This window comes from Emys orbicularis, chromosome 9 (genome assembly GCF_028017835.1).
Source record: "Emys orbicularis isolate rEmyOrb1 chromosome 9, rEmyOrb1.hap1, whole genome shotgun sequence".
Taxonomy (NCBI): domain Eukaryota; kingdom Metazoa; phylum Chordata; order Testudines; family Emydidae; genus Emys; species Emys orbicularis.
Window position 1 is genome coordinate 39,290,650 of NC_088691.1, and position 12,176 is coordinate 39,302,825.

General features: G+C 52.0%; 1 protein-coding gene across 1 annotated transcript; it reads right to left on the reverse strand.

The window, feature by feature from the left end:
- Positions 1 to 716: 716 nt before the first annotated feature.
- On the reverse strand, positions 717 to 11,449 carry XKRX (XK related X-linked). Its single transcript, XM_065410897.1, has 3 exons — positions 10,743 to 11,449; positions 6,771 to 7,030; positions 717 to 1,616 (listed from the first exon to the last, which is right to left on the reverse strand). The coding sequence occupies exons 1-3, from the start codon at positions 11,075 to 11,077 to the stop codon at positions 871 to 873; spliced, it is 1,341 nt and encodes a 446-aa protein (XP_065266969.1). The 5' UTR covers positions 11,078 to 11,449; the 3' UTR covers positions 717 to 870.
- Between the last annotated feature and the right edge of the window lie 727 nt (positions 11,450 to 12,176).

Consider the following 12,176-nt stretch of genomic DNA (forward strand, 5'->3'; position numbering starts at 1 on the left):
TTTCCCACCATGTCAACTTCAAGATTCATCCTTTGTGAGTTCAACAAATGTACAGTAATAACCAGAGAGAGAACACCGGGAATGGGGAAGACAGGGCCCAATCATGAACAACGTCCCTTCTGCTGAGGTACAGCTGAGACGTGCAGTGCCAAGCAAAGGCACAGGGCAGCAGGGGTGTCCAGGGATGCATGGACTTACTTGGGAGACAGAAATCTCCTTTCATGGCAGCAGAGGGTGGCCCCTGCGCTCCAGGTTGTGGTGTGCAATTGACGCAGTGTATTGGTGGGGAATGAAGCTCTGGACAAGCAGAGAGTCAGGGACTAGACTCCCCTCCTACCCCAAACCAGGGCTCTCCTGATAGGTTAGTAGGTGGGGGTGGGGACGAGTGTGCACTTTACTCATGCAATGTGGGTGTCATAATGGAGACTGAACTTGCCCCTCCTGCTGGACACCTCAGTGTGCATCAGGAGCAGAGTGTGGAGAGGTTGGATTCTCCTCTCCCATTCACAGCCTGCAGTGGGTCCACAGGCACCAGACCCCACCATGACATCAGAGTGCCGAGAGCTGCAGTGTGGGTGGCACAGGAGAATTCTGGTCTTGGTGCCTGTTCAGCTTAGACCTGCTTTGTGCTAATGACTGGTGAGGAGGCCCGTTGGGCCCAGCCTGGCTGATCTCCTCTTCATAAATCACAGCTTTGCTGCCTGGCTGCTCCCCCCCCCCCCCCCCCACGCCCCATTCAGTCTGTAAACAGGCATGTGTCACAGCTAGACACCGGGCAAGAGCCAGGCAAGTGCTTTCGATCGGTCATTGACATCGGCAACTGCCTCGTGTTGGATCTTTTGGACCTGCCCCCTCCCTCTGCTGCGTGCATCAGACGATGCTGTGCCTCACGCCAGACTCGCAGGGTGTATCGAGCTGTGTGGGCCTGACTGGTTCACACCGCTGGCAGCAGACACACTGCAGGAAGTCAGAGACATTGTGCTGGAAGAGCTGGCGGCATGGGTGCAGGTACTGGAAGAAGAGGAGCATGAAGAAGATCGCCAGGCAGTAGCCCACCAGCAGCTGCAGCACCAGCAGTGGGGCGCAGATGTAGTCAAACACGTCTGTCTTGAAGAGGTACCAGAGGACAAGCAGGACAGCGTTCTCCGCCAACCGCACAGCATAGTACATGGCCAACCGGCCCCAGTTCTGTGCCTTGTCTATCAGGTCCCGGTCAGCCAGCTTCAGCTGCACGGCCGACCAGCAGAATATGTTGATGCCAGCGTACAGGAGGGTGACGGAGCATAGCACCACCACAGTGCCCACCCGGCTAAAGTTCTTTTCAACATTGTCAGGCAGCCGGGAGCCACTACGCCAGAATTGCACCCATGGCAGGAAGAAGAGGATCAGCAAGTTGGCGAGCATAATGGGGATGATCCAGTGCTTGAAGACACTGCAGAAGAGCACCAGGACGGCCACACGGGTGGAGATCTCCAGGCTGCGCCACAGGACAATACAGATGAATGCCAGCGGCCGCAGCTGGACCTTGTAGTCGTCGTATTTTATCTGGATGGCCAGGATGTTGCAGACCAGCGCCCCATAGGTGACCGATACCAGGCAGATGCCCATCAGGACTGCTGCATGGGAGGGAAGAAAGGTGGTGACCAGGGGTGGTTAGAGGTTACACAGGGCAATGCACACCTGCTCTAGTCCATGCCTTCCCCTCTGCCCCACTGGCCAAGCAGACCCTGGGTCAGGCACAAAGGTCTCGGCATGGACAGGGGCTTGGAGTGGGTACTGGGGAGGGACAACTCATGCCCAATTCAAGCAGGCACTGGGGAGGGATGACTCATGGAGGGTGGGAGCAGGAGTTTGGAACTGGCACTGGGGCAGAATGGCTCACAGTGGTATGAAAAGGGGCTGGGAACGGGCGAGGGGCAGGGGAGGAATAGCTTGTGGCAGGCGGCAGCAGGGGCCTGCAGCAGCTGCAGGTGAGGGACAGAAACAGTCTGGTTAGCTAGCTCCCAAATGGGAAAGGAATGTCCCAGCTGAGAACGGCCTGGTGAAGACAGTATGTCCTGGTGCCCTAAATCCTCCCCAGCAAGCCTCTTTCTTGTTCCTGTATCTATAAGTGTAGCCACCCAAGACCCTCTTCTGCCCAGAGTAAGTGGGAACATTTACATTCCTTCTTACCTGCTGGGTGAGTGGGTGCTCAGTACCATCTACTCCTTCCCCCACCCCACTAATTCAGACAGCTAACAAACCCCATGTCACTCCAGAAAGGAGATTCAGTTGAGCCCAGATACCAGCAGGCCCAGAGCCATGGCTGCCCCTGCGTCAGCTAGGCCTGAATTTGGCTTCAGACCTCTGAGTTAGGGTAAAATTCTGCTCTTGGCTTGGGTTGTGCGGCTGTAACTGGGCAAGATCTGGTGGCCCAGGTGCTCAAATACAATGGGGACCGGTGTGGTATAAGCACCTAGGTAGTTAGTGCAGTAGCAAGGAGGGCAGGCTGCAGGCAGCCATGAATCTTGCTTGGCCCCATTCCCTCTTCTGTCTCTACAACTGTAACCCACTCAGGCCCTGTCCAAACTGAGGCTTGTAACTGCATTGGAATCTGTCATCAGACACAATTACAGTTTGCATCCGCACCTAACACAGCTATAAACTAGGGAAGAAAGTGGCTGCAGACTTGCCACGGGGCAATCTCTGACAGATTCTGCTAGGAGAGTTATGTTTAAGCAAGTCTCTGTCCACTCTTATTTAGTGCCTAATGTCCTGTGAGCCATAGCAAGTCAATGCAGGACATACTTTGTCTCATGTTTCAGCAGTAGCCAGGCAAAGGATCAGATACTATGATATCAATGTACTGTAGTACGTGTGGGAGGAGTGAGCTTTTGTCCTCTGTGTTACAAAGTCAGCCTTTATATACAGGAAATGTAGCTCGCCTGGTCACTCTAGTTCAGCCTGGACAGGGAAACTGTGCTGCAGCCATAAAGGAAAATTGCTTTTGATCTCGGGTGTAGTGAGTAAATGATGCATTTGCTACTGTGGCATGTAGATTCAAGATGTACAGACAAGTCCCCTATGCAAATGCCTGAGCTAGGGTTACTTTCCTGCAGGGCCGGCTCTGGCTTTTTTGCCGCCCTAGGCAAAAAAGCCACCCGCCGCCCCCTCCCCCCCCCTCCCCCAGCGCGGCAGGGGAGGGCGCCAAGCCTGGCCGCGGGCCTGCAATCCCCGACCGGCCGGAGCGCCGGGGGGAGGGCGGCGAGCCCGGCCGGGGCCGCCCCGCCCCCCCTCCAGGCGCCGGCCCAAGCACATGCTTGGTGGGCTGGTGCCTGGAGCCAGCCCTGCTTTCCTGCATCTGTTGCTGGAATGGCCAGAGGTTTTATTCCAGAGCTTCTCAAAAATTTTCGTAGTGTGGATCACACCTTAATGGAGATTTTCTAGGGGACGCTTTCCCTCACATTCATGATCACACAGCATCCCTGGGCAACTATGGCTTATGTACAAAAGTAATACTAGGGGGGAAAGGTGCTTTTAGCTGTCCTGCAAGGAAGGCAGGCAGCACAGTCTGGCTAGTCAGCACTCCATGAACCACCAGCAAGTCCCCAGTGATGCATGGACCACAGTGTGGGACCCAGAGTGTTTTACAGTTACAGAGGATACAGAGTGTGCAGGTAGACCCTGGAAGAGCCTCATGGAATGAAAAGGAGAGTTTCTTTTTGTGCTTTGTGAATAAGCTCCTCTTCTTTCCTAGGGAGCAGTGCATTATTTGTGACCTGGAATACTGCTCATTGCACAAAACCTTAAATTGCACGTGGACATGAAGGTCAGTGGAAACTGGGTGTCATTCTCCTATTAATTCACACCCCTTTGGGTGTGTAAGTGTTTAGCAGCTTAAGGCATATGTGACGTACACAGGAATGGAAATCTCCACTTTCTGAACTAGTAAACTTTTATGTAAACTAGTGATAAACACCAGTTTTATATCCCAGGTACATTAGGACAGTGGTTCTCAACCAGAGGTATATGTACCCCTGGGGGGTATGCAAAGGTCTTCCAGGGTGTACATCAACTCATCTAGATATTAGCCTAGTTTTACAATAGGCTACATAAAAAGCGCTAGCAAAGTCAGTACAAACTAAAATTTAATACAGACAATGATTTGTTTATACTGCTCTATATACTATACACTGAAATGTAAGTACAATATTTATATTCCAATTGATTTATTTTATAATGCTATGGTAAAAATGAGAAAGTGAGCAATTTTTCAGCAAGTGTGCTGTGATACTTTTGTATTTGTATGTCTGATTTTGTAAGCAAGTAGTTTTTAAGTGAGGTGGAACTTGGGGTATGCAAGACAAATCAGATTCCTAAAAGGGGTACAGTAGCCTGGAAAGGTTGAGAGACACTGCATCAGGAGGTTACATTGTTTACATACATGAGGAATTGGAAAGCTTGGTTTACAACATTTACTGATTATATGCCCAATCCTGCTCCCAGTCAATGAAAAACCTCCCTTTGACTTTAACAATAGTAGGCTCAAATTGTAATAAATTCGATACAATACTACTATTTTGTGCTTCTAGAGCTTCTTCTATCTGCAGATCTCACAGTGCTTCACAAACATTAATGAATCTAGCCTCACCGCACCTGCAGGAGGTAGGTACATGCTGTTATCTTCATTTTACAGATGGGGAAAACTGAGTCACAAGTTAGAGCTTGCTCTAGGTCACACGGGAAATTTGTGGCAGAGCCACACAAGGACCTAGGTCTCCTCCCTTCCTGGCCTGCACCTTATCCATGAGATCATCTTCCCTACCCAAATCCAATTTACTTTACCAGTCCTGGGCCAGGTCCATGCTTAACTTTACTCATGGGAGCAATCCAGTTGAAATTTATAGCCCCCATCCCTGGCTAGTGAAATCAACAATGCTGCTAAGTCAATAGGGTTACCATGAATCACACCAGCCAAGGATATGGACCTATGGGACTCCCTCTGGCTGAGATTCTGTGCTGTGCCTCTCAGAGGAGCAGCACAAACTTGCAGCCCAGGGGGAGGGGAGTTATGGTGGTTTTAAGCCACTTTTGGTCCCTCCCCGTCCTGGACCAGTCCAGGGTCTGGAGAGGCCCTTGCAGTAGACAGCTCTGGGAGCCTCTCTTAGTTAGACTCATAGACTCATAGAATATCAGGGTTGGAAGGGACCTCAGGAGGTCATCTAGTCCAACCTCCTGCTCAAAGCAGGACCAATCCCCAGACAGATTTTTGCCCCAGATCCCTAAGTGGCCCCTTCAAGGATTGAACTCACAACCCTAGGTTTAGCAGGCCAATGCTCAAACCACTAAGCTATCCCTCCCCCCAAGTTACCATAGCTTCCCCCAAATCTCCCCAGTGATGCAAGCTGTGGCCTCACCCCAGCACACCCCTCCTGCCCCAGCACAACCCCTACACCCCAACTTACAAGGGGGTCCTAGGAGGTAGCCTCACTTGCTTATCTTCCATAGTGCCCCTACCAGGGGAATCCTTCCATTCTGGAAGCAGGGCGTTTAGGGCCTCTTTACACAGCTCCTGCCCTTTTATGCAGCATGAATGGCTCAAAGCACGAGTGAGGCGCTCACCCTCTAATTCTATTAAATGAGACTGAGACGGTAGCTCTCAGGATTTTATAAGCAGAGAGTCACTAAACACAGCACTCATTGTACATTAGGAATAGCAACTGATTGGATAAAACCCAATTTCCTCCTCATCATTTATACTATTAGCTTAAATTAAGGTTTATTTTGGTTTGGAGTCTGTTTCCTTGCCTGGATCCTAAGAGCTTTAGTGACTTTTTCCATGGATGTCATATGAACTTATCTGTGGCTGCACCAGCAAGACCAGACCATATGGGATGATTTAAACGTGACTACGAAAAATTCTTTTAAAATATACGTAACAGTAAGATGAGCTCTGGAATGGAAACAGCTTCCAAAGGAGACAGAGGCAATAGTATCACATGAAGGGAGATGTTAAAGTCCTACCTCACTATGCCCCTAGTGGAGATGGGGATCTGCTCTTATGGCCTTCAGCACCACAGTACCAGATCACCTCACATTGGTTCATGGATTTTAGCCTCCCAACACCCCTATGTTGGGAGGCTAAAATGCTAGGGAAGCATTATCCCCAATTGACTGTTGGGGGACTGAGACACAGGATAGACTGTGACTCTGTAAGGTCACACAGGCAGTCAGTGGCTGAGACAGGAATTGAACCCAGGTGTCCTGAGCCCCACTCCAGTGCCCTAGCCACTAGGCCATCCTTCCCTCACCTACAGGGGTTTACTCTACGAGAGAGAGAGAGTGCTGCATGGAAAAATAAGCCAGGGACTGAACTAGAGATGTTTATTTTCCACTCTTTTTGGGTGATATATCAAGTTTAGAAGACTCAGATCTTAGCTGTACGAGCCAGTGCCGAAGACATCCTATTCAGCAGTGTGCTGCCCTACCTGCCATGGATCTTTTCTCTGGTATGAAACAGGCTCCACAGTTACTCACAAGTCTGAGTTTGCTATTTGGATACTGCATTGCTCTTCACCTGCTCTCCCAAAGCATGGTGCAGCATTGCTATGTGCTGTTAAACATCTGTTGCCTTCCATTCCAGAGTGGGTTGAACTAGAGGACTAGCCTGTTCTTATGAGACTTCCACTGTGTATTTGCAGACCTGATAGACTTGGATAAGCACTCAAATTTCTGGGCCTGCACCTTGAGCCTCACTGGTTACTACCCATGCTGCCCCATTCCTCCTTTACCTCTGGCAGTGGGGACATACATCTCAATGATGCTGATGTACAGCTGCAGCGTGAGCTGCGGGGTGGAGCCCAGGAAGGCCTGGATCACTGCCATGCGCTTGAAGGCATTGCGGTGTGTGACCAGCTTGCGGATCGAGTGGCCGACCTCCTGCTCCAGCTCTACCTCAGAGCCCTTCCTGAGCTTCTTCTTGCGTGTGATGGTAACGTATGGCTCCTCCTGCCGCCCCGAGCAACAGTAAACCACCAGGGCCTCCACGCACCTGCACAGACAAAGCAGCCCATCAGCTCAGCGAGCCTGTACCCTCACCAGGGACCCCGTCATGCTCCTCTGCAAGTCTCCTTGTTGGCATGCTCCCCAGCAGGAGGTTGTTGATTCCACTCAAGCAGTTTAGCAAGGAGGCCACTAGTGAAGGAGAGCATGGCAAGGCAAACAGCACCCCGGTTCCCAAACCAGGGCTCTATATTTGCATTGTGGGAAACATGCACCCCAAAACACACTTTGCTCTGCTGCAATGCTTGAAAGGAGCAGAGGTGTGTGTGTGTGTATAAGAGAGAGAGATCCCCTTCCTAACCTGTTGGCATGACAGCTCTGGTAGCATGGCCTTTTCCCCCAAGGGCAGCATTGGCCATGCATTTTGTTTGATTTACTTTAGCCCAGGGAACAGGTACCCTGGAGTCTTTGCCTCAGCCAGATCCTCATTGGCCTCCTTAGAGTAAGTGAAGGGTTGGAAGAGTGGGGAGTCCTTCTACTTATGCTGTATGTGGTAGTTTATGGTTGGTTTTGCCAGCCCTGGAGACACTTCTTACACCGTGCATCTCTGAAATATTCTGGCACTTGGTTTTCTTTGGAAATCCCCATTATGTTACTCTGAGCACTTGGAAGGGTCAGTTCAATATCCATCAAAATCACTGGGGGCAGAGTAAGTTTGAGAGAAAAAGAAATGGTTTGCTGAAGAGAGCTAACACCTAAATATGTTTAGGTTCTAGGACCAATAGTGGAAAACTTTATTAGGACAATCAATGGTACAAGAGAAATCGCCATTTTTCAGATCAACTGAAATTAGATCTCTGCACCACTTCTCTTATGGGACCCGAGCCTCGCCTGGTTACATGTTGTGTTGCAAACTCTGAACTGAAGCCACATTCATCCGAAAGGACCAGTTTCTAGTGAGCCCAGAGCCAATGTATGACTCAGTGAAACCAGATGAGACTCAGCGGTTTGGACTCCAGGGCTGCACTTGAAAGGGTTTGTAGAGAAGTCTCTCTAGAACGTTCCGAGGCTCCTCTCACTACAGCCACGTGCCTGCAGACGTCACAACAGAAGGCATTACAGGCACTCTACATTTGGCCTTTTGCTGCTGAAATGGATGGAGGCCATTTGCAGCAGCATCCCATTGTAGAGAGATCTGGCTGTGTACTTTCACACAGCTAGAGTCTGCACAGCAAGACGAGTCAGGCATTTGGCGCAAGGTGTGGGATCAGAGAGGGCCTGCAGATGGCCTCTACTCTCTGGTACAATTTATGCTACCGTTAAAACCGGCAATGGAAACTTAGCCCTAAAATAACTGTCTCATCCTGATCAAATGGTCTGATGGAAGTCCTCAAAAACTTGGATATTCAGTCAAGGACAGCACTATCCCGTTAGAGCTGAAGCATCGCGTGCTGAGGGACACCCTGATACGCCTCCATTCTTTGCTTCCTGTCAGAGGATGTAGCAGCTCTGAATCTGTGGGGGTTTGTGGGCTCCGCATGAAGTGGAGGGCTCTGAGTTGGTTGTTTAGATGCCAGCTAGATATACCATATTGTCCTGCTTATCTCCTTCCCAAGAATTCTCCATGGAGATGCCTGAACACCACCTGGGTGCATCCCAGGGCGACTGACACCCTCACAGGGGGCAGGCCGGAAGAGAGACACCTAGCCTGTTCCCCAGCCCAGCTGGAAACAGAAACTGGTTTTAAAAGCTTTATTATTTTTTTAGTGAGCTCTGATGCAGCCAGCATGGCTTTCCCACAACATAGGGTATGTAAAAACAGGCTGTCTTGCTGGAGCAGGCAGAGCTAACACTGGGAGGGGCAGATTCCTGTCTGGAAGGAGGCATCACTGTCATTCTCTAGGAATGAGACCTAGGCTTCTTCCCTTCCGGTTTACTGCACCCAGCTCCTCCTCTCTCCCTTGGGCCTATGGCTACAGCAGCCTGGGTGTCTCCCTGCTCCGAGGATTTTTCTGTTCCAAAACTCATCCATTTGCACCAATGCTCTTCCTGTCATTGTCCCATGTCTCCCCATCTCATCCTTCCCACCCCACGTCATCAAACCCAAGGTGACAGCTGCCTTCCCTCAGTCAGAGACAGGACTCCCAGCCACACCTTATTCTCATCTCAGCTCTGAAACAGCCCCAACAAGATAATTCACCCCCCCCCACCCCGTGCCATACAGCTGCAACTACACAGACTTCATAAGCCAATACCCTGTCTCTCAGTGTGGCCAACTAACTCAGAGGGGACAAGAAGTGCAAAAAGCAATCATGAAAAAGGAGCCTTTGTTAGAGAACAGTTCACTGCAGACCTCCCCTTACAGAGAGGCAGTAAGCATTTAGTCTGGAAGGGGTGAGGCAGGAAGCTGCCTGGGTAGGTTCCAGTGGCCACTGTCTTTGGGGGAGATGGCTGGGTAGGAATCCCCGGTTTATTTCCATTGGGGTTAGGAGGAGAAGAGGAAATCTCCAGGGCTTTATTCCTCTGAGCCTGTCCTTGGGTAGAGGAGGAAGAGAGAAAACAGGCACTATTTTGAGATGATGAATGGTCTCAGCCTCATGAGGTTTTGCTAATTTACAGATTCTATTTTTTGTAAGGCAGCTGAATCCAAGCCTAAAACCGGTTTGCTTACTTTCATAACTACTCTTGCCTTGCTGTGGGCAGGAGGAAACAGATTGCAATCTCCTGTTTAATGCTAAAGAGAACCAAATGCAGTAGCTTGGAGCTCCTGGCCAGGGCCGGCTTTAGGAAGTGCGGGGCCCGATTCGAACAGTTTCGACGGGGCCCCGGCAGGGATGACTAAAAAAAAAAAACACATTAAAAAAAATACGTGGGGCTTGTACTCACTGGGCCGCACTCCTAGTCTTTGGCGGCGGGTCCTTCACTCGCTCCGGGTCTTCGGCGGCACTGAAGGACCTGCCGCCAAAGACCTGGAGCACCGCCGGGTGAGTAAAAATTAAAAAGGTGCCTCTAGCCAGGGAAGGGATTCTCTGGCGCTTGCCCCCCACTCTGGGTGTCCCTGCCACTGGGCGCGGGGCCCTCTTAGGCGCGGGGCCCGATTCGGGGGAATTGGTGGAATTGGCCTAAAGCCGGCCCTGCTCCTGGCACCTATAGAATCAGGTTATCAGGGTTGGAAGGGACCTCAGGAGGTCATCTAGTCCAACCCCCTGCTCAAAGAAGGACCAATCCCCAGACAGATTTTTGCCCCAAATGGCCCCCTCAAGGATTGAGCTCACAACCCTGGGTTTAAGCAGGCCAATGCTCAAACCACTGAGCTGTCCCTCTCCCCCCATATAGCTAGCATGTACCACAGGGAAGGATCTAGGAACTATCCCACAGCTCCTACACCTCTCCCCATAGGGACTGGGGCAGCTAAGAACTTACCCACAGCCAGAGCTGCTACTACACCACTCCCCAGAGAGCCTCTCTAGTAACAGTAATATTAGCCTTCATAATGCTTTCCACTGACAAAGCACTGTACAAACAGTAACTCTTGGCAGGGTGGAACTGTAATGGCTGAGAGCTCTATCACAGCCAGTGCTCCTGCATCATTCCCTACTAGAACACAAGAAGCTTCCCTGGTCAACACTGTCCCTGGGACTGACTCAATGTGCAGCTGGTTGACTCAGGGAACAGATCATCTCATCCCTAGTTCATTGGGGTGGGGGGAGGGGAATGTGTATGTATTACAGTGGGGATGGGGAGGTATTCATGCTGCTCACCTGATGACAGGCCCCAACTGTAGAATGTGCATCAGTAACACCAGTGGCTTGTCACTGGTCAAATCCCTGTGGACAAAAATGAGGGTCAGCTGGACCATGATGGATGGATACAGCATGAAGAGAATGGTCATCGCAAGCCAGAAGTGATCATCAGAGTGACTGTAGGAGGAACACAGGAACCCAGCAGCCACACACTCGCCACAGAAGAGAAGTGTGGAGAAGAGGATACTGAATGGTGGCTTTGTCTTGGGGGCTACAGGAGGCTCCCCTATTTTTTCTTCAAGTGGGGGTTGGTCTGAACATTCCCCAATGGGAACCTCGCACATGTTGTCCATCCTTGGAACCCCAGCCTCTCCAGTCTTATCAGCTCTGAGCTATTCTCCCCTTCCTTGAGCCCCAGAAATGTTTAATGCAGTGATGAATTAACCCTGTTCAGCCCAGGAGCCTTTAAGAACCATCCTTTTTCAGTGGGCAGGCTCCCTCTGTCTGGGATGCAGCCTGCTACGAGGGGCAATGTGCAGTGTGTGTTGAATCAGTCTACAAAAGAGCATTGACTGTACAACTTCCTCACTTTCAACCCAGAGCCAGGCTGCTTCTACCGGTCAGGGGGCAACTGTACCCTAGATACGGACAACAGCAACGGCTGCTAGTTAATGGTGATCCGATGCCAATGAGGATGGCCTGGGGAGAGCTGTCTTGGCTTCTGTTAAAAAAAAAAAAAAAAAAAAAAGTGTATCAAATGCAGGCAACTGAACTGGTATCTCTTCCAAAGGAGCGTAGGGGCCACAGCCTGAGTGGGGAGCTGCAGTGCAGGGGAATGTCACACGGGCTCCCGCCGGCGCCGAGAAGTTGGCGAAGAAGATCCACGCGGGGAAGTTGCTGCTGCTCTGGATCCAGGGCAGGGAGAGGTGCCCGTCCTAGACGGCGCCGTGCAGGTGCCCCTGTCCCGACGCTGGAGGTCTCGGTACACAGCGGGCCCGGCTGACAGGCTGCGCCCCGCTCGCAGCAGCGCCGGGCGGGCTCTCCGGGTCCATAGCGCGCCGCACTACCTGCCCGCAGCCAGGAGCTCCGTGCGCCCCGGCTGGCAGCCGGCCGCGGCGTCCTCACCGGAGACTGGCTGCGCGGGACTCTGCGGAGGAGGAGAGACGGGATGAGCGCGGGCACGCACGGCAGGAGCCGCCCGCCGATGGCTCACCCTCCCCCGGCACCGCGTGGGGACGTGGCGGGGACCAGCTCCGGGGCGCACGCGGGCAACTCGGGCGAGGCAACCCGCCCTGCTCCCCCTAGCGGGCTCAGCCGCGGCGCCGGACTGGGCGCGCTCTGCTGCCAGGGCAGTAGCCGACAGTCCAGTTCCCTCTTCCCCACCCCCAGCTACGGGGCTCGCCCCGGCTGATGTGGCCCAGCAGGTGTGAGCGCTTCCGTGCGCCGGCTTCC

What these genes read in the sequence shown, in the direction of transcription:
- XKRX (XM_065410897.1), bottom strand. Translation starts at nt 11,077, where the DNA reads ATGGACAACATGTGCGAGGTTCCCATTGGGGAATGTTCAGACCAACCC. An exon ending in CAGTTGGGGCCTGTCATCAG is followed by an intron (nt 7,031 to 10,742) that starts GTGAGCAGCATG and finishes TTGTCTGTGCAG; the next exon opens with GTGCGTGGAGGCCCTGGTGG. An exon ending in GTATGTCCCCACTGCCAGAG is followed by an intron (nt 1,617 to 6,770) that starts GTAAAGGAGGAA and finishes CCTCCCATGCAG; the next exon opens with CAGTCCTGATGGGCATCTGC.